A 23,180-nucleotide genomic window follows, 5' to 3' on the forward strand; every position below is an offset into this window, starting at 1 on the left:
TCTTAACATCATGTTTATATATCGCTATCTCAACAGATATCTGCCTTCCGATTGCCTTTCCACTTTCTCCATTTCCTTAATCCCTCATGACATTGAGACTAGAGCTAACCATATCAGCCTTCTATTCATCAAAAACGTTAACACAACAACCTTTGGCCTTCACTCGCTTACACGGCTAGCTTCACGACAGTGGAATAACTTACAAGAGCATCACGATGACAAAAATCTCCAAATCCTTGAACCACTAGACTTAGTATCACATGTCCGAAAATTCTACCTTAATAAATACGCCCCTCAACCACCCCCTCATCAGGAACAGTAATTGCACACAGAATGCTTCTTAGATGTATATATTTTTCACTAAAAAACTAAAAATGTAAATAACATAAGTATATTTAAAAAACATACGACTAACATTAGATTTTATTTAGATTAGATTTTACAAAACTTTTATTTTATTTTAATAGTTTTCATTTTTTTATTAAGTTGCACCATTTGTAATTAGGTTTCTAAACTTGTGGTGTCCCTTCCTTCGGGTAAATATATGTTTTGAATTGAATTGAATTGAATTTGTTGTCAAGAGATTTAACAGTAAGTGAAAATACAGGCCCCAGATATCAACAGTCCCATGTTTCTACCAACAACCAATCGTCCCAAGTTAGAGTACTTGACGGTAGTAGAGTAAGAGTTTGTGCGTAAAAAGATATGATAGTCAAAAAAAATTGTACGGTGCATGTGAAAGCTGCGAGGCCGCCATGTTATACTTACCAACCTGAGTTTAGACCGCGTTTTTATAAACTAACAGGAAAGCTTAACTTTTATTAGAAAGTAGATGAATCCGACGAGCGCTTCGCCTTCCTTCTAGGATTAACAACTTCATCAAGTTGAAGGTAACTTAACTCTGGCTACACACACCATATAAAAACCTTTTAACCGTTATATCAATCATTGGAAACCACGGTGTGGCCGTGCATAAATGCAAAAAGAAGCTTTTTTCTTGCCCAACTAAAAAGCTTCCATTTTCTTCAAGAAGCTTCTGGCAAGATATCGACTAAAAGCTAAAAGCTCCATTTACTTTCGTTTTGCTGTAATAAACAACATCACTCAACTTAACTCGAAAGACTGAAAAGTAGTAAACAAGCTATTCAAAATGGTGAAAGAAACGAAGCTTTACGATATTCTTGGTGTGGCACCAGAAGCAACTCAACCTGAAATTAAAAAGGCCTATCGAAAAATGGCCTTGAAATATCACCCAGACAAAAATCCTGATGAACCTGAGAAGTTTAAGGAGATTTCTGCTGCATTTGAAGTTTTGAGTGATGAAAAGAAGAGAGAAATTTATGACAAACATGGTGAACAAGCTCTCAAAGAAGGAGGTGGTGGTGAATATCATTCTCCATTTGATATCTTTGATATGTTCTTTGGTGGTGGCCGTAGAAGACAACCTGGAGAAAAAGCAAGGGGAAAAGACACTGTGCATCAACTTAAAGTTAGTCTTGAAGAACTTTACAATGGAGCTAAACGACAACTTGCTGTTCAAAAAAACGTGATTTGTGATGCATGTAATGGGATTGGTGGTAAAGAAGGATCTGTACAAAAGTGTGACAACTGTAATGGATCTGGTGTTGATGTGAAGTTGAGACAAATAGGTCCAGGAATGGTGCAACAAATCCAACAGCCATGCCGTGAATGTAACCAAACAGGTGAAAAAATCAAGGATAAAGATAGGTGTAAGAAATGTAACGGAAAGAAAGTTCTCAGAGAGCGTAAAGTGTTGGATTGTCATATTGATCCTGGCATGAAAGATGGACAAAAAATCAAATTTAGGGAGGAAGGAGACCAAGCGCCAGGAACTGAGCCAGGAGATATCATCATAGTTTTGGATGAAAAAGAACATGATCGCTTCAAGAGAAATGGGACTGATCTTCATTATAACATGAGCATTGAATTAGCTGATGCACTGTGTGGTTTCACAAAATTAGTGAAAACGCTTGATAAAGATAATCGATATATCAAAGTTGTCTCTGCCCCAGGTGCTGTCATCCGACCAAACAAACCGAAATGTATTGATGGAGAAGGAATGCCTTACCCAAGTAATGAGTATGAGAAAGGAAGATTGATTATTTCTTTTGAAATTGCATTCCCTGAAAATGGTTTCATAAAGCCACAGCAATGTGAAGCACTTGAAAAGCTCTTACCGCCCAGAGAAAAGCATGTACCTTCGGATATTGGGGAAGAGGTACATTTGTGTGAAATGTCTGAGCTTCCTCATCAAGGGCGCTCAAATAGTTATTATGATGAGGATGAGGATGAACGTGGCCAAGGAGGAGTACAATGCCAGACATCATAAAATGATAGACTGTGTCTTAAAAATAATAGATTGTAGATAATTTTTATTGTGTTTTTATGAGTTCAATTGTATGTTTTTTGTTGGTTGACTTTAACTTAAACTTGAACTTTTTCAAACAGATTTATCTACAATCAAGAACTTGATTTGTTATTAAAATAATTTCAAATGTGATGAAAGAACCATTCCGATAATAATTACTTAATATCTATTATGTTAGTCTGGTTGAATTAGCTCTAAAAAGGGTAGGGCCTTTTGATTAAAATAATATGTTGCTGAAATTTGACAGACGTGGATCCAAGATCCACTATAAATAGCCTGCAGTTGATCAAGAAGCTTTGGGGCGTTTTATTAAGACATCAATTTTCTGAAGAAAATGTTTAAAAAATCTCAACTATTCTATCAGAAAGATCATGAAAAGTAGATACCAAAAATTATCGTCTTTTAAATTTTGTCAATTAGACCCCCTAAATCTGCCTTGTGGTGTCCTTGTGATGTCATAAGCTGCTCATTAAGATTTACTTAATTAAACCAGGCTCAAAAGATGTGCCTTGAAACCGCCTAACTGGTAATGGTATGGTTTATTAAAGGTTTTGATGGCTAGATATTCAGAGATATTTGTGCTGAGTCAGTACACTTTACGATATTTTAGCTGGGTAAGAAAAACTTTAAATCCTCGTGATTTCTTTTTTTCTCTGTCCAGTCTGAGTGCAGTACTCAATGCTGATGTTTCCTAATAAGGACGAAATGCACACACACATGCTCTGCCACCCAAATCTCCTGAGTGAATATAGTTGGGCTTAAGTTCTTATATCTTCACATGTATACATATCTCGTGATCTTGCCAACGCATAAACCATACCATTTTCAGTTAGGCGGTTTCAAGGTACATCTTTTGAGTCTGGTTTGAAAATGTATATCTTATTGAGTAGTTGCTTACGTCACAGGGAAATTGAATTTCTGGTCATCTCTGACCATTTTAAAAGGTGTGATTGACAAAATTTTATCGAAAACCTGGATTATACGAAACTAGTTCGAAAAGCTCCAAAAGTTCCTTCCCTCAAAGAATTTACCTTAAGGGAACTATTTTTTGCGGGAACTAATTTTTGCGATTCGCAGTTCAAGATTTAATACTTAATATTTGCGGGAACTTAATTTTGCGGATTTCTCACTTGAAAGAAAATTAGAGCCGTACTGTGAATTATTCGACCTTTGTTTTTCGCATTTGAGAAATTTTGCGGAAAATTAATTTTACGGTTTGGGCCTAAATCCGCAAAAACCGCAAAATTTAGTTCCCTTAAGGTAGGTAGGGTTTAAAGTTTAAAGTAGGAAGTTAAATAGTCTTTCAGTGCATTCATCCGCTTTCTATTTCCATTTTCATGCTCTAAATTTCCTAGAAGAAACCAACAATGATCCCCTTGGACTATGATTGCCTCTGCTACTTTACTGTGAAATTTTTGGATAAGAGAGCATTTCACTTTCAAATAATAAAATACCTATTCTCAGGTGTCTAATAATAAACAGGAGTAGGGAAATTTTTAAATTCTGATAAACGAGGGACCTAATGTCTATTTCAAATTAGCTGGCAGTGTTTTTTCAAACCTCGATATAACTTTTGATAGTTTGAATTAAGTAGCGATTTTGTGCTCGTTGAAAAGACAAGCAGGAGTGGGGTATTGTCATAAAGAAAAACCTCAAAAAAGATCGGAAAATGAAGAAGAAGAAAATCAATAGTACAAAGTTTATCAATGATTGACTTAAAAAATTATCAAAAATCAACAAAAAAGAGCCCTTTTTTAAGTCACCAGGGCAAAGTTTAAGATTGAAGAGTTTCTGATACAAAGATGGAGATCATAGCATTATTCTACAAGAAGTTGACTTTCTTCTTCTTCGTTTTTCATCTTCGTTTTTTATCGAGGTTTGAAAAAACACTGCCAGCTAATTTGAAATAGACTTTAAGTTTGCTGGGAGGGGGGTTACCACGAGTCTTTCCTCGTCTTTTCATACAAACTCATTGTGAATAAAGGTTGATCATTTCAGTATCTTATTCATAGATTACCTACATCACAAACAAACAACTTTTGTCTCATTTTCGGAAGTAATGCTTCTTGTTTCCGATGCAATTTCTGAAAGATTCTGAATCGAGGCCAGGCAAGGATTTTTCACTGATTGTATATAGGTAACACTGAGCTCGTATCCAAGTTCCTTCCAATTTTTTTTAGGGAGTCCATGAATTATGATGTTTTTTTTTCGTAACAAGGGTGCATGTTGCAGTTATTTGCTGCTTCAATTGGTGGATTTTGGGTGGTTTTGTTGCGACTTTTGTTCATATTTAGCGAATTTTGATGCTTCTTTGAGTTTCCTTTTTAGAGTAGAACTTGGACTGTCTACGGTGCTAATCTATCAAACTCCCAATATCGTGAAGATTTTCTGAAAATGATTGTATAAGAAAGATAATTTTAATCGTGACTTTCTTTTTATTTTTGTAGAGTTTAACACGCAGTAAAGCGAGTTAAATAATATGGTTTTGAACATCAAATTGAAGCTGTTCGCCGAGTGAATGGTTAACGCCAATTGGATTTTAATCATGAAGCAGTTAGTTCACATAAATCAACTACACATCATATCTCATGAAAACCTTTCCATAAAAAATGTCAGCAATGTTAATCATTTCGAAAATTCACGTCACGTCAAAGCAGCTGCAATTGGCTTGAAAGAAAAGGTACCAATTTGTTTAATTATAATAATTCATTCAGTTGGGTGAGGATCTTCTATTACATTCATTCTACTAGTGCATTTGTTTTTATTTACTTGTTTGTTGAGCTTTCTTAAAGTTTGGATTAAAACTACTTTGAAAATCATGAGATTTTGGAAATAATGAATGATTTAAATAACTTGCAAGAAAGCTGCACCATCTTCATGACGAGTAGCTGATTCAGGCCCGGCGTAACAACTGTTAAAGTGGGGAGGCTGAAGGCTCAAGATAAGATAAAATTTGCTAGGAATTTGAGAAAAGAATCTGATTTGCTCAAAAAAAGGGAGGCTGAAGTCTCCCCAGTCTCCCCGCTTCCGCCAGGCCTGTGATTCCTTGATCCTTCTTATGGGTTGTACACACCCCAGTCTCAATTAGTCATCGAGATTTTTAATCAGTAAGGACAAAGTGAAGGAGCTGAATTGCTATTTATGCAGAAACTTAACCTGTTTTAATAAGCGGAACTTAGAATACAAGCTCAACAATCCATCGACATTATGAGCTTGGTCGATGTTCTTAAGGCTTTTCTCTCTCTCAGGAAAAATAAATGGTCGAATGGTCGTCAAACTTTTACTGTAAACCTTTATGTCTGAACCCTAACTATCCTTTATAGTAAAGAAAAAACTTACTTCGAAGTTGTTAAAAGTAGAAATAGTATAATTACGGTTGTTTATGGGGTATTTGAGAAGATTAGTCAATACAACCCTTACATCAAAAATACAATTTAAATTAGTGGTAAGCTCTCTCTCTCTGTTTGACGTAATTGAGTAAAACAATCATACATCTATTCTAAATGAATTCTTATTAGACTTTGAATCTATATAGTAATTACCATGATTGAGCGTCTTGAAACCCAATTTCTCGTAATTGGGAACTTTAGAGTTTACAGTGTTTAGTTTCGTGATGTCAGGGATTTTTTTAATGGATGGACCTTCACCCTTTTTTTGCAGGAAATGCTTTGATATGTATTTTTTTTACATCAACCTACCCTTCGTGCGATGGGGTCTCAAAAGAAATTCGCTATTCATGTGCTGTTTATCTCATTTAATTGCTGTCTGAAGGGTTGAATCTGGTTGAATTGAGTATTTCTATATTTTCTACCTGTTTTTGCATGTGTTCTAGCGGACCCCTTTCTTACCTTTGTCACACAAGACCGTGGCTCTGGCAGAAAGTTTTTTTCGAATTGATTTTTAATGAACTTTCACTTCTTTTCCTGATTTTGGTTGTAAATCATACTGTAAACGACAAAAATTAGAATTAAAAATTTGACTTTCGCGAAAAGCTTAAACTTTCGCGGAAAAGTGAAAATCGTGAAAATCGCAAAAGTTTCTACACGCAAAGCTGATTGAACTTATGAAGTTATACTCATATGGTCAATATTTTTCATGGATGACGAGTTCAATTATTTTGTTTTCAAGTCAGAATATTCAGTGGGGATTGGAAAAATAGTATAATACTTTGCAGTGAGGATTGGTTTATTTGATTATTTTCAGTGGGGATGAAAATGGGAGGTTAATTTTCCACCAAAGACGATATTTAAGCCAATTTTTCCAGTGGGAAGGGGTCTCAGTGGGTCTGTGAGAATGGGGGGTATAAATGGTTATTTCCATTTGTCTGCCGTGATCAAGACACTGACTGCAGGCTCTATAAAGCTCGGTTTTTGTTGCGCAACGGGGCCATTCGTAAAGTTTATTCAAACCAAAATGGTGCTTTCTTCGTCGGCTGTTAATGCCAGTGCCATATCCGTCCCTCAGTAGGGGTTCCAACCAGTATAGTGACACGAATATGAAGATATTTGTAAACTCTATCCTCTTGTTAGTTTGTGGGAATCAAGTATTTTGCCTTCAGAATGAAGATGGTTGTAGTAGATTTGTTTCTTCTTTGAGCTCCCTTTGAAGCTTACAAATACGAGAAGTGGACATATAGATCAGGGAACAATATATTTTTTTATTTTGCCGTCTGTTTCAGCATGCTAACGTCTGAAGTCAATGGAAAATTAATTTTTTTAATTTATCTAATTTCAAAAAAAGAATTTTTCAAAGCCTCTGTGACGTCATATTCTCTAAATTTAAGTACTGTGTCTTATTTTTTGGGGAGACCACTGTTATTCTGTTGACTTCCTTTTTAACTCTTAACTTGATGATTGAATAAGAATTTGCATAGTAGAAAAAGGACTGAGAGAATTTAAGGAAAGTCTGCATGTTTGTTAGCCCCCTGTTGGTACTGAAAAATTAACAGAAAAACAAAAAGAGAACTTTTATGGTACGATTAAAATGAGCAGTTTTGAAGGAATAAATAACGAATATAGTTCTCTGACTCATTTTCAAAATGTTCCATTCCCATTTTCTTCGTTAAAATAATTTCTTCTACAATGAGCCATTTTTCATCAAGTTTATTTCATTTGTGATTTTTTGAAAGAGGTGTGAAGACTTATTCTGTTTTATTTCTTTTGCTTGCTTTCTTATTTGATCATTGTTGGTTAGGTGTCTTACTTGACTTGACTTGTCTTGTCAAACTCTTGTAGGCATTTATATGAGCTGAAAAAGATTGTAGGACTTTCAATGAAAATAATTTGTTTCGATTTAATGGTTCACATCTTCCTGAAAAGAGCAATCGGCAAAAATACCCCTTTCTCATAGAGTTGGTAGGATTTTTTTCAACCTGTGGGGTAAAAATAGGGGACTGAAAATCGATTGGCATTGATATCCCCATTTTTTTCATGGCTGGAGATTTGAATTCCCTGTTTTCAAGTTATAAGATTCACTTGAGATGGAAAAAATAGCGCAATATTTTGCGACGAGGATTTGTTTAATTGATGATTTTCAGTGCGGACAAAAATTGGCGTATAATGTTTTACTATTTCGACCAATTTTTCCAGTGGAAAGGAGTCCCACCGGGTCTAAGATAAAAAAGTACTTTTTATGTTACTTGTTGGGGGTTACACGGTGTCTTTTTTAAATATTTAAAGGCTTTCTTTTTACATAAGTGTTCTTGCTTCATATCAGACACATGCTTCATATCAGGACAGTGTCTGCCTAGTGTTATATTGTGCTGATATAAGCAAAAAAAGGTTTTTCATTTACTCTTTCTGACCAATCTTGCTCCGCATCCGTGGTCAATCCAATGTGAAATAGCTTGTAAATCAAAATTGACGAGTAAGCAAACGATATCACTCTTAATTAAAAACAAAACCTTTAAAAATGGGTAAGACAAAAAAAGCTTTGGGTAATGGGTATATTGAATAGTTTGCTTTGTTGGGCGGACACTGGATAAAGATAATGGATATAATTTTAATAAGGGATGAAAAATGAAATATAGAAGCTGTGCTACAAACACCCCCCATTCTCACAGACCCGGTATGATTTTTTCAGCCAGTGAGGGTAAAAATAACGGACTAAAACTCGATGTGGCTTTATATTCCCATATTTTTATTGCCTTTTTATGGGGGATCTCAATTATTTTGTTTGTAAGTCAGGAAATGCAGTGGGGATGGGAAAAATAGAAAATATTTTGCTGTGAGTATTGGTTTATTTGATTATGTTTAGTGGGGACAAAAATTGGAGGATAATTTTCCAACGAGGACGATATTTTGGCCAATTTTTCCGGTAGGAAGGGGTCTCAGTGGGTCTGTGAGAAAGAGGTGTCTACAAGGATATCAAGAGTAACATTCCAGCTGGCTTTCTGGTTTTTAGTTAGCGGAAAAGAAGGAATCCACTATATTTTTTTCTTCCGGGGTAGAATTGAGTATGAAAAAGAGTGTAAAATATCAGAATTCTTTGATGCTGATAAATCTCAAGTTATTTCTGGTCTTTAAATGAGAAAGAAAATCGCTGTAGCCGCAAGACCATGATAACGCAACCAAAAATGCTGACGTCACTTCATAAAGAATTTGTCACGAGTCGACTAAATGCATACGGAGAGATAAAAATGTGTATTTTGCCCGTTTCGTTGAAATTATTTACATAAGTTAACTATTTTCAAAACGATTATTCAACATCAAAATAGACTGCCATTTTTATCCTGTTTCTTTTTTCACCCTCTGCGCTGATTTTCATTACCAACTTGAGAAATCCTGTTTAAATTTATTGCTCCTTTTCCTCATCCCTTGATTTCAAGCTTCTTAGTCGCGTCTCATTTAATTGCTATTCCGTCGACATGAATAATTGAAAAGGTCCAAAGTCCGGGCTGATGTAATTCTTAAAGATTCTTCATCAGAATATCTTCTTCTTCCTTTTCTTCTGTCTTTTATGATACCTGTCATTTAAAATCTATGAATATTCGAACACTTGCACACTTTCAGCATAAGGAGGTGTGAATATCAGCAATCTCGGCACTATGGGTTGCGATTACGACTTCACCGAGGAAGATTTGAATCGGATGAATCATCACAAGACCATATGTCTATCAAAATATTTTAGTTGAAATAGTGAGATATACGAAAATAGTGGGAGGACATAAAATATTAATATCCGAAAAAATAATACAATGGATCCTCCATTATCGCGTTCCCTTTTTTCTTCCTTTTTTCATTATTTTCACACTATTGTTTCTTTTTCATGAATGAAGATTTCAAAACATTCGTGTGTGTATGAGAGAAAAAAATCGTATATTTTCTCAATGAAAGTTCTCTCTGTTGATTTTTTATCTCAGATGGGTACGCGCCCCTTTTAAAAGGGGACAAACTTTTCGTCGTCTCTGCCTCAGACTACATTATTTTTGAAAATACCTGACGGAAGTTACGGAAAAAGTTTTACTTTTACTTTTTATGATGTTTTTGTAGGTTTTGTTTTGTTTATATTTTTGTTGTTTCGGTAATTTTATCAACGGTTACGTCACAATATTTCATTTTTACGTGACCAAATAATTGATACCACACTTTACCAAATTTCTATGTCAACTCACTCATGACTTGAGATACAATAGTTTGTACTGTTTATTATACATCGTTACCCTTGAGAACTATTCAAAAGCCTCAAATACGATGTTCTCAAGGGAGCCTTAACAAAAAAGAATTTTCATTCAAGAAAAATCTGAAATGTGAGAAATTAATTAAGGCGGGAAATTCGCATCCAATAGAAAAGTTCCATTGGCATGAATTATTCACATCCCAAGATACTTGTCAAGGGGGAATAAAGTTTTATGAATGAAAAGTTACTATTTTTCTACTGTTAGTTACATGCAAAACAAGCAAGAGGATAGTTGCAGTGTAGAAGGTGTGAGGAGTGGACGAAATGACTAACTGACAATCCAACGAACAACAAAAACATCGCTCATCAATATTTTTCTTTTCCTATTTCCTTTATCTTGCAGTAAAATCAAAACTCATTTGAAGTGTGGTTACAACTTTTATAAGACTTTCATATTTGACCGTCAAAAGGTTTCAAGAAATATTTTCATATCAGAGAAAAAGTTCCACAGAACGTAACATCCACACGGGATGGGTCTACGAAGTTTACAAGTGTGCATTCTTGGATTATACTGCATATTCAAAGGTTTGTACTATGTTTCAATTTGTTAGTAATGCCTCAATTTGCCATTTGGTCCTACTTTTACAAAAAACTAATCGATTTCCTATTTAGAGGGAGTGTCGTCTGGGTAACGGATTGAGTCCGTCGGGTTGCTTTTTGACATGCTGTAAAATGTGAGAATTATGTCATTTTACTTCAAACTTAACGATTTGAACATATGAAACATGTCAAAGTTTGTCCCATGCTTTTTTATGAATGAAATGGTTTTGAAACATTTGTCATAAATAATCCAGATTCACTACATAAATTTTACAATTTATCTTATTCACTTCGGAGACTTTTTTCAATGCTTTTTTCGAATGTTTCGCAATAATTCTTTTGAGCTTAAATCGATCATGTTTGGCGAACTCAGGTCAAATATGCACATAAAGTAGATGCTGCTGTGTGGCATTGACCGAACTTTGAACACCTTCCATGATAAGGAATACGTTTTCCAAAAAGAAATCTCTGCACGTTTGTGTAAAATAGAGGTTTGTCACGTAGTCACGAGTTCTCCATCCATCAAAAAATCTCTAGCTATCAAATAATAAGAAAAAGCTCTTTCGCAATTTTTCTAGAAGCTTAACTTCTCATATTAAAGAACCATGAAAAAAGAAAAACTAAAAGCTACTCTTTTAATCTCTTCATAAATTTTTCATTTTTCGTTGAATTTTCCAGTTTCATGTGTATCTGAGCCGTTCTTTTGTGGACCGGGTAAATTCAGATGTCGTTCGGAGCAATGTATACCAATGACTTACAAGTGTGATAAAATGAATGACTGTGGCGATGGATCGGACGAGGAGAATTGTCAAACTGCCACGTGTAATCCAAACACAGAATTCCAATGTGTAACTAGCGGGCGTTGCCTACCTACAAAATGGCGTTGTGATAATGAAAACGATTGCGCGGACAAGTCGGACGAGTCGAACTGTCCGAAAAAGACATGTGCGTCGAACTTCTTTCAATGTAATAACACGAGGTGTATTCCAAAGAAATGGGTTTGTGATGAAACTGATGATTGTGGTGATAAAAGTGATGAGCACTGCACAACACGTGAGTGAGGTTCTTCCTTCTTTCTTTTTTACCGATGTGGGTCAAACCTCTTCTAAAAACACACCCCGGTAGAATTTTGTCAGCCAATGGGAGTAAAAATAATGAACTGAAATTTCGATGGGATTGATATTACCATGTTTTTATGGCTTGGGCTTTGAATTTTATTGTTTTCAGGTCAGAAAATTTAGTAGGGATGGAAAAGATAGCATAATGTTTTATGAGGATTTGTTCATTTGACTATTTTGAGCATAATTTTCCACTGGGTCTGTTGTTTACCTCTGAGACACAGTCCAGATTGATTGAAGTCCCTACTATTTATGTCCAAAATAGTAGTAAATCAATGAATTTGACTTTATCGAAATTGCTCTTTTTTTCAGAAGGATGCGATGTGTTCGGTCTGTGTTTAGATTTAAAGATTGTTATAGCTGGATATTTTTTGATAAAAATATTTAACCGAAACTCATCCAATATAATTAACCTACTTTTCAGAACCTAAGACATGCCAGTCTTATCAATTCACATGTGCAGATGGATCGTGTATTTCGAAGACTTGGAAATGTGACGGAGATAATGACTGTCCAGATGGCAGTGATGAAAGCCAATGCGAAAAAGGTAACTTATATTTTTTCTTCGTACGCAATCTGTACAACCCTGTATCGGTGTCTTTTTGAGTGTTTTCAATCGGGACGAGATGGAGTTTTTACAAGGTCTTATTTGATTTGGTTGGTCGTTAACCACTAATAAGACAATTTTGTTACTGTTTCTAAAGAGCGCGTCGTTTTTATTATTTCAATTGACCAATTATTAAAGTATCTTACAAAAACTCCATATCATCTGTTTATTTATACCCACGAGGGAAATCTCTCCCTTATAAATTGCTTATTGCTTACGGGTCAAAAATGAAGCGATTATTCCCATTATTGATGTATTTTCTCAGGAGAGATTAATAACTTTTCAGTGGAGTTGAAATTTCATGGTAGTTATCACGAACAGTTATTGTCTGTGCGAGGTGTATTCAGATTAGGCTACATTGTGACTGATTTTTTTTGCCATGTTGGTAAACCTCAAATATCATAAGGACTGAATTTAAGAATTATGTTTTTATAAAGCACCAAATTTACTATAGTTATTTTTCATTTCTCTCAAGCGAACACAACCTGTGCATCAAACGAATTTCAATGTGGACGTCAATGTTTACCGATGGCATGGCGTTGCGATGGTAACAAAGATTGCCACCCGAACGGTGAAGATGAAATAAATTGTCAAACAACGCCGGCACCGAAGACGTGTCCTTCAGACAAATGGCAATGCAAGAGTGGAGCCTGTATATCCAAAGTGTGGAGGTGTGATGGTGAAAATGATTGCGTTGATCAAAGTGATGAAGAAAATTGTGGTATGTTTTGATGTCCACCCCTGTTTCATTTAAACTTAATCCCTAGATTAAAGAGGGGTTTGTACTTTTACGGTGTGGCGGAATATTGATTTTTTTTTTCCGGTATTACGGATTTGACGAAAAAAGACGTGAAAACGGTATTGTAAAATCATACGGTGACGGTAACTAGCCTTATTTTTTGTCAATATGCTGGTATTTTAACCTCTACAAACCGGTGTGACGATGTTATTATTTTTTCAATTTTTGGGATTCCGGGATTCAGAAAATCTGACGGGAAAACGTTATTTTGGAACCCCGAACCCCGCTATTTTCCTAACCCCCCTATTAAACCTCCGCTAGATCACAAAGTATAACCATTAAATACATTTCAATAAGACATTTTTGTAATCACTTGTTCCCCGCTAACAATATTGATTTTTGAAATAAATCTCGTAAAGTTTAAGCAAGCACTGGAAAGTAATAATTCCTCTCGACATTTTCAGATAAGATCACGTGTTCACCAGACAAGTTCGCATGTGCAGACAAGAAACAATGTGTTTTCAATTCTCGAAGATGTGATGGTACACAGGATTGTATGGATGGAACCGACGAAAAAGACTGTCGTAAGAATCCTATTTTGTTTTCCATTGAATTTTCTTAAACACGTAGAATAAGAACAGTTGTTGATTTATGATGGAAATCATGACCGAAAATACTGTTAACCTGTCAAGTTTTTTGCACTTAGGTTTTTGCAACGTCATCTAGAATTTCTAATGTTGATTATTAAGTCGAGGTGAACAGAACATTAGATGCTCTACCATAGAGTAGAGAGAAAATTTATCAATAAATAAATTTTTGTTGTTTTTTGCCTGTGACCCATCCAAATATTCAAGTCTTGATAATTAGTGTCTTTCTTAAGAAACCATGAAAATGGCTTGGGACACGGCAAAGTCGCAGTGTTAAAAGAACTGATGATAATGAGTGGGTTTATCTGAATTTCTGTTTCATCTTTTCAGCCAAACCACGTGTTAGTTGTACCGGTGATCATTTCAATTGTTCGGATGGCACGTGTATCGAAGCGTCCAAAGTGTGCGATGGAAACAATGATTGTACGAAAGGTGAAGACGAGCCTGTAAACTGCTTCATCAATGAGTGCTTGACACACAGAGGCCATTGTATGCACGATTGTGAAGACCTCAAGATTGGCTTTCAATGTAAATGCAAACCGGGTAAGACTCATTTCTCACAATCATTATATGTAAACCTGCTCTGACAGCCATTCGTATCATAGATTACCGAATCAGTTTTGTACTTCTGTAAAGTAATAAGCACTCCCATGTCACATGTCTGGTGGGCCAGGATTCGGTCCCCGGTGAGGAAAATGCCCTAAAATTTCAGCCCGAATTGGAAATTGACTTTGATTTTACTCACATTTTTATCCCAACTGTTGGAAAAAGCTCCACCGGGGCTGTGAGACAGGGGTGTAAGTGATGTCATTTGCATAGTATTATACTTTAATGATAAAAGATTTGTATGATAAAATGGTGCCTAGGGAACTTGAATAAACGTTTGAAAATCGTCTACGAATACTCTACTTTTATTTATCACAACACGTATCAACATTTTTTATATTTTTTTCAGTAATGAGTTGACTTTCAATTTAATTCTAGGTTATAAATTGATGGCTGACTTGAAAAGTTGTGAAGATATTGACGAGTGTACATTGCACGGGTTTTGTCATCAGAAATGTGAAAACACAAAAGGATCGTTTAAATGCTCGTGTTCCAACGGCTTCCAACTTGAACCTGATAGAAGGACTTGCAAAGTACAAAGTAAGAAAATATTTTCTATTCATTCTTCGTTTGTTTTCATTTTGTTGATAGCTGTGTGTTTCAATTGAAGATAGTGGAATGCCAAGTTTGTATATTCTATTAAATTTTCGCCCTTCAGGACTTCTCTGGATTTTGGTATTTCGGAAATGAAAGGATACTCTTAGCTTTTGTGCTTGAAAAATCTAGTTTTGTTTTGCTCTATGGTCACAATTTTGAACATCCTATTGAAACAAACTTTATTTTCTTCTATCAGATGGTGAACCAACAGTATACTTCTCCAACCGACAAGACATTCGATCAGTATCGTTGGCAGGTAACAACTACTCCATCGCTATCAGTCGATTAAAAGGGGTCATCAGTTTTGATTTCGACATCAAGAATGAATACATCTACATGGCGGATGCAATCGATGAAACCATAAAGCGCGCCAAAATCAACAAACCCTCCTCCGTGGAGACCATTTTATCGAATGTTCATACTCCTGATGGTATTGCCGTAGACTGGATCACTGGGAAACTGTATTGGACGGATACAGGCTACAAAACAATTGAAGTTGCGGATATAGACGGTAAACATAACGCTGATTTGATCAAAGTTGGATTGTACGAACCAAGAGCTATCGCTGTTGATCCGCATACAGGGTACGTTTATATTCGAGACATTCAAATAAGTAAAAAGTCGCTGGTTTGTAAGATTTAGCGGAGATTTGGCAATTAGTTTCATTGAATTTCAGTTTCAGTTACACATCTTTTGGAGGTACATGAATAAAATGTTTCACCACTCCGAGCCGTCTAAGCGAAACAGGGATGAAGCACCAATATGGTCTGCTAAAAAGTGCTTAGGATAGTTTCAAAGAATATTGAACAGAGGTACATAACACACTCTTCGTGCTCTTTTAGGTTTTTATACTGGAGCGATTGGGGTGAAGAATCATCAGCAATCGAACGGATGTCTATGGATGGTGATCTTTCAACTAGGAAAAAGATTGTCACCGATAATATTAAATGGCCTAACGGTCTCACTCTAGATCTGGTCCAACAGAAATTATACTGGATTGATGCTAAACTCAGGCGTTTAGAAGTTGCAGATTTCGAAGGAAATAACAGACAGCTTCTTGTTGACTCTGGTAAGTTGTAGACTTTTTATAGCTGTATGATAACAATCGATTTGAGTCAAAAACGAAAGCTGATTCTTTCAAACACTTAATACATAGAGATCCCTCTTATTAACAACGCTAAGTATAACGATTATATTTACCAAGTCGAATGGAAAATGTAACATGATATTTGATTTTCAGGTATAGCACACCCCTTTGCTTTGGACAATTTTAATGATCAATTGTTTTGGACGGACTGGAGAATGGATGGAGTGAAAAGTATGAACAAATTCAACAGCTCACAAATAAGCACATTGAAAAGTCAACTCATCGCTCCAATGGGAATCAAAGTCTATCATCCATCTCGACAACTTAGAGGTATTTAAACCGTCCATACGCTTTAATAGCTTATGTACAATAATTTTTACTATTGTTTTTAATGCGGTTAAAGACAGTGGCATGCAAGATTGATCTATAAATTTTAAACCGTGTTTTCCATGCTTAGGTGAAAATCCATGTGGTAGTGATAACAATGGGTGCAGTCACTTGTGTTTGTTGGCTAATAAACAAGGAAAACGTTCTATTTCGTGCGTGTGTCCAAGAAATATGACTTTACAAGAAGATGGGAAAACATGTGCAGGAAAACATTCCACTCGTGGTCCACCAGTCGTCACCTTGTTTACTCTCCCTCCTGAAGATACAACCACAACACAATCTACCACAACAACGACTAAGAAATCTTCACTCCAAAGCACGCGTGCTATCTTGAAAACCACAACTCCCGTAACAACAACCTCGACAACAACAACAACGACAACGACCACAGAAAAACCGTTCGTTGGAATGAAGACTACCAAAACCTCCACCATTAAATCAACAACAACAACCACTAAAAAAGCACAAACGGTAAGTAAAAAGATTAACTTGGTAAAAAGATGATATTTGTTAACACTTGGGGTTAATTGAACAAGTTAGATTTGTCTTGTGTTTTGTGGGTAATCAGTTTTATGTTAGTTATGATAGTTTTATGTTAACTGTTAAAAAGAATCTACCAAGTTCAATTCAGGGTAGCTTTCCAAATTAGGGTTCCTCTTTCAGGCCGTCATTTTCTTCCATTTTCCCTTAAGGAATCCCGCCAGGTCTGACCTGTGAGTTAGAAATAATTAAAGTCATCGTTAGTTGTTGACGTTAGGGTTTAATCGGAAATACCATTCAAACAATTATTGTTTTTTATTTCAGGTACATCCTTCGATTCGATCTACAGTAGAAACAATGGAACCAACCGTCATTTCAAATGCTCCTCACACAAGCGGTAAGAGCTTTGGAGTTTTAGATCTTCTCTCGTACAAAATAAAATATAATACCGTACATATTTTTCCAATATACTCGTATTTTACAAATCATTTCTCGAAAGTATGCAGTGAGTACGTAATATCCATTACAATCGATGGGGTCGTAATTTCATCTTGATAGAGTACAACTACTTTAAATTTTCAGAATAAAGATTTCATTCCATATACTAGATCCATATTTATGAGGGAAATTTGGCAAAAATTTCGTCCCGGTGGAAAAATACCCTGGAATTTCAGCCACACTGGGCAATTGACTTTGATTTCGTCCCCATTCAATGTTTAGAACCCATCCCATTTTTAACCTTGGAAAAATAGAATATCTATCCCCATTAGGGGGATTTCAACAGAAGTTTTTATCTCTACCGAGGAAAAGTTTCACCGGGGTTAGAGATAGTGGTGTGATATGCAAACATTCAACGAATAAGTATTAAGTGATTTGTTTCATTTTCGTTATAGACGTTGAAGCAAAGAAGATGGGATCGGGAGTGATCGTTGCTATCTCTGTCACCATCGTGGTAGCCCTTCTCTTGCTTGTTGTCTGTATATTATACTGTAAGAGAAAGAATGTTGGTAAAAGACATGTTATGTATTACAAAGACATGTCCACTACACCCTTGGAAGAAGATTTTGACATAACACAGGACGATTTTTCGGAGAAAGCTAAAATTATTGATGAATGATACAATATATATTTACGTGGTGGTAACATCCAAAAATCTTTTGAAGAAATTTTTATAATTTAAAGATTTTTTAACGAAAAAATAATTTTTAGAGATGAATACATAGACGAATATATACATTAAAAATTGACAGGTGGGAACACCTAGCCTATGAGAGAAATCTTCAACAATGGCCTTTGACTACCTTTGCTTAAAAGATTAGAATCCACTATAATGTGACCAATCAAATGAAAACAAATCGTCAACCCCCTTTATTTTTTTATTGTTTTTTGGTAATTTTTTTGTTTTAGTTTCAGAGAATTCTTTTTTACAATATATTTCCTTTTTTTGTTTAAATCCAAATATTAAATAAATGTACAAAAACTTTGTATGCTTGAAATGACTAAAGAATGTATATCAAATCAGTATATAACAATAAAAATAAGGACAATTTATACACAACAGGAGAAGCCTTGTACATACATCAATTTAAATTAATTGCTTTTTCTAAAAAGACATATTATAAACACAGACTTCTTTCAGATTTATTCCATCCTTCCTGGTGTCTTATACCTAATTAGGGATCTTAAGCATCTAGGACGGCAACTTTCACGTCCCAAATTCAAGTCGCCGTCCTAGATGCTAAAGGTCCCTTATTATTTAAAATCCAGTAACATGTATATTCCTGATCTTGGAATTTAAATAAAAAAATAAAAAAAGCGTTTTTATGGAAACTGCTGACTTAAATATACCAAATACCCGATTTTAATTTAGTCTTAATTCAGTCTTACTCATCTGAGCTACAAATCGGATATTTACTACATAGGGCGCGTTTACACTGGAAGGCTTCCTTGATTAAATCCATCAAAGTCAAATAAAGAGATTTACCATGGATGAATTCACTGCGTTTATTATAGTTCACGAGATCTATGGCTGTATTCACACTGTTGCTCGAAGGTTGCTTGAAGTATGAGAACAAAGAATTGCACGATCTTCTCTTTTGTCTTTCGTTATCGTGTTTCAAGCAAACTTCAAGCCGAAAAAACCTAGATTTGTGTTGATGGTAAAACAATACTTCTTTTAGTGAAAAGGCCAACCTTGAAGTGTGTGTATCGAAGTGAATTCGTTGTATTTTGGACCGTTTGGTAATTTAAGTTCATTGCTTCAACATTTCAACCTGCTTCAATAGACGATATCGGCTTTCTGAATTCTCCCCGAATGATTACCCATGATGCATTGTTAGGGTTTGGGTTATCGTCCGTGAATTTTTTTGCGCAATGCATCATGGGTAATCATTCGGGGAGAATTCGGTAAAGCCGATATCGTCTATTGTTCAACAAAGAAACAACAAGGCAATTATTACTTTCGCTTGAACGTTTTGCGTATATCAGTATAAGAAGTAGTAAGAATTATTTTCTTTTTTATAATTTCATCATTCTATCAACAAAACACTTTTATGATTTAGACACGTCAAGGCCATTAGCTTTAAACTTTCAATGTGAATACACCCTATTATAACATGTTAATTGATTTTTACTTATTTCAGAATTCGACGGTGCCGAAATCATGTGAGCATGGTTACAATGTCTTGGTAAAAATCTACCAAAAACTTGTACTTTGTTCTTGAATTATCCGTTAGATCATAGTCCTTATAAAAAATACTGGTCTGGAAGCTTATTGTTTTAACTTTTTGTTAGCTTTTTCCTTTGTTATTATCAAAAGATGAAAATCGATTTTCTCAGTTTTTGATCACGTTACCAAGTACTACTCTTGCGATCGTTATAAGATTTAATCACATGATCAAAAAGTGAGCAAAACAAACGAATTTGTCAACGCAAGTTCAAGTAAGAAATAATGGAAAGAAACAAAAGGTTATTTTTTATAACCTTGGAAGTGTTTCATATACTACAAAAGCATTCAATAGGTTGTCTCTTCGAGATAGATTTTAGCCAGCACGGAGCATCTTGTTGTAAACACCGTCAAGATATTTTGTTTTTTAAATATTTCCCTACTATAGGGGAATATTTGTTAAAACGGCCTTTTTCCGTTTCTTCTTCCATTTTCGATGTTAATGTTTTCTTTATTCGTGCTGCACATTATGTAAAGGCTCTTCAGTCACGTGACTAAAAATCGTCGCGAAGATTTAGCGGGGAAAAAAATAGTATACATCCTTCCATAAAGCTCAGAGGACTGCCTGAGTTTCTCTCGTGTGTGCTGAATTTATTGTTTTTCCCATAAGGAGAAGAAGAAGGGTGGAGAAAGAAGCTGAAACACATGGAAATCCAATCCATTCCTATCTTGAGAAGAAGGTAAGCATAAATTTCTTTCTGATTTCCATCATGTATATATTGTCTAGATATTTAAATGTGGCCTCTTTACACAGGGTGCAGGAGAACCGACTCTAACTCCATTCTTGACATGAAAACTGTTTAGCTGCTGACATCCTTCCTTATTCAGGTTTGATGGATGCAGCATTGTGGTGTGAAGCAGAAAGTTTCTTGCCAGAGCATGAAGCTCGAAGACAACCAAAAGTAACCAAAAGTAAGTAATGGTCAAAACTTGGAAAAGCTTGCACTCTTCTCAGTGCCAGATGCCAGATGCTCAAAAGAAAACTAGATCATAATAGATGCTCTTTTCTCCCTGTTTACCTTTTTGTATGCTCCCCTCCCTTGTATCTTTTGTGGGCTCTCTGGCATCCTTTGGTACGTTTTGTGTGGTCCTTTTTGTACACTACCCATGGTCCTTTTTGAATGCTTTCAGGGTACCTTTTGTACGCTCTCTGTTGGTCCTTTTTGTGTGTTCCTGGGTACCTTTTTGTACGCTCCCCGTGTACCTTATTGTACGTTCCAGTGTATCTTATTGTGCCGTTCCCCGTATACATTATTGTACGTACCCCATGTACCTTATTATACGTTCCCCAGTACCTTATTGTATGTTCCCCGTGTATATACCTTATTGTACGTTCCCTGTGTACCTTATTGTACGTCCCCCGTGAACCTTATTTTATGTTCCCGTGTACCTTATTGTATGTTCCCAGAGTACCTTATTGTACGTTCCCAGTGTACCTTATTGTATGTTCCCTGTGAACCTTATTGTATGTTCCCCGTGAACCTTATTGTATGTTCCCCGTGAACCTTATTGTACGGTCCCAGTGCACCTTATTGTACGTTCCTCGTGTACCTTATTGTATGTTCCCCTTGTACCTTATTGTACGTTCCCCTTGTACCTTATTGTATGTTCCCCGTGAACCTTATTGTATTTTCCCGTGAACTTTATTGTATGTTCCCAGTGTACCACCTTATTGTACGTACCCTGTGGTCATTTTTGTACGTTCCCGTAAACTTCTTTAATGGCTCAGTATATGCATGGCAAACATAGTTCAAACCATCAAGCAGAGTCTCACTTTTTTAAAGTCTTTTTTTTGGGAGATTTCAGCGAATGACCACACATTTGGCATTGATTACTGTGAAGAGATTTTTTCTCATTATGAAATTTTGGATTTTTCTTTCCTTTCACATTCAGGTGCCAGGATTACAAATTCAACAAAGTTTGACGACCTCTAAAGCTGACAATACAATGTAACTTGCTGGCAATGATGTAATGATAATGTTGCACATAATGAGAATATGAACAAAGATAAACATTCTTGCAATAATTAAACCAAGGAACTCTATTGTTCCAAGATGTGATTTAATGATCAATGATACAAATTTCATGGAGTTTAGTTTATCAAGACACAAATTTCACAAAAAAGTTTGCTGGAATAGTGTTGTAAATATTTAGCAATACTGTAACTAAATGTGACAATTTCAAGGTTGACAATTTGGTATATTATCACATGAATACTAATGTAACAGATGTTATGCACTGGAAATCTAAATCTGTAAAGAAGGAGATCCATTTTTAGGTAACTTTTTATTTGTGAATGGTATAATATGGTTGTTTAAAATATTGATGACAAGGAAGTTTTTCATTTCAAACTAATGTGTACAACATATTTCGATATCTCCCAAATTCATATTGCCATATTTCCATATTAGTCCCTTAGTAGACAGTCTCAAGATATTTTGGCACTTTCTTAATCAGATGAGTCTTAGAATAATATCAACTTGTAAATCTAAGATTTTATTTCCTTAATGAAGGTAAAAACCAATATTATTTGAATAAAATACATTTATTTTTGTGTTAAAATGGTTATCATTTGCATGCAATTTTTTAACAAGTTTTTAGACTTATATCATCTGTGAACATGTCTATGAAATAACGACAATTTTTAGCAGGAATATGGTTATATTTTGTTTTGCATCGGATATTGCTTAATATAAAGGCTTTAATAAATCTAAGTTACTAAGTTGGGACTGCGACTACAATCTATGCTCTGAGCTATTGGAGGAAATATTTAACCACATCTTTGTGGCTCTTGTTGTGACATTCAATAACCAGGTCAATGGTCCGCCAAAAAAAGATAATCCTTTATAATAATACGTAGGTGCACTCCAAACCCGGGTAGGTCACTTACCTGGAGTGCCCCCCCCCCTGGGACTCCAACAAAAAATTTTTCTTACAGTGCATTTTACGAATTTTAAGGCTAAGGGTTTCGATAACCTCTACTCCTAATGGCAGCATTAGCCGTAGGCTGCACGCATCCCCTCTGATTTGTTTTGATATCAAAATCAATTCTGGGGACATGTGCAGCCTACATTTGCCGTGTAAATCCCCCTTTTGATACCCACTACTGAGCTATCACCCGCGGGGGGGGGGGGTACTTGGGCAAATGGAGGGTACGGTATGTGCCGCCCTTAAGGGTACCTTTTTTGGACTTCCAAAGTCCCGCTAAGGGTCGGAAAATCAGAAAATCAACTTTCAGTCCCAGTAAGGGTCGGAAAAATAGGAAAATTTCAATTTTATACCCCCCTGAAAGATCGAAATTTGGTCAAAATTGGTCAAATTAGTCCCGCTAAGGGTCGTAAAATTCCCAAAATTTTCCTTTGTTTTCTCCTTTTTAGTCCCGGTAAGGAAGTCGGGCGGCACCCCCCCCCCGTCAGCTCGCAACCCTAGTTCCCCCCCCCCCACCGGGCTATCACAGACATCCGACAGATCCGACACCCGGGGGTACTGCCCTTGCCGACGACCGGGGCTGTGCCCGTATCTTTTGCGAGCGCCCAACGTTTCGTGAGAGATTTACTTGAAGTTTTCCTGTAACCTAAACA

At 35.8% G+C, this 23,180-nt stretch overlaps 2 protein-coding genes across 2 annotated transcripts; both read left to right on the forward strand.

Moving 5' to 3' along the window:
- Positions 1 to 943: 943 nt before the first annotated feature.
- LOC136801603 (dnaJ homolog subfamily A member 1-like) lies at positions 944 to 2,544 on the forward strand. The gene has a single exon (XM_067058243.1). It carries the CDS (start codon positions 1,151 to 1,153, stop codon positions 2,348 to 2,350), a length of 1,200 nt encoding a protein of 399 aa, XP_066914344.1. The 5' UTR covers positions 944 to 1,150; the 3' UTR covers positions 2,351 to 2,544.
- A 7,727-nt stretch (positions 2,545 to 10,271) lies between these two features.
- On the forward strand, positions 10,272 to 18,501 carry LOC136801604 (very low-density lipoprotein receptor-like). The gene is made up of 13 exons (XM_067058244.1): positions 10,272 to 10,591; positions 11,285 to 11,659; positions 12,149 to 12,271; positions 12,807 to 13,052; positions 13,535 to 13,654; positions 14,048 to 14,260; positions 14,702 to 14,863; positions 15,117 to 15,504; positions 15,763 to 15,989; positions 16,161 to 16,337; positions 16,465 to 16,865; positions 17,199 to 17,271; positions 17,768 to 18,501. Exons 1-13 carry the CDS (start codon positions 10,537 to 10,539, stop codon positions 17,989 to 17,991), a joined length of 2,784 nt encoding a protein of 927 aa, XP_066914345.1. The 5' UTR covers positions 10,272 to 10,536; the 3' UTR covers positions 17,992 to 18,501.
- Positions 18,502 to 23,180: the final 4,679 nt, after the last annotated feature.

This window comes from Clytia hemisphaerica, unplaced genomic scaffold (assembly GCF_902728285.1).
Source record: "Clytia hemisphaerica strain Z4C2 unplaced genomic scaffold, Clytia hemisphaerica genome assembly, whole genome shotgun sequence".
NCBI lineage: Eukaryota > Metazoa > Cnidaria > Hydrozoa > Leptothecata > Clytiidae > Clytia > Clytia hemisphaerica.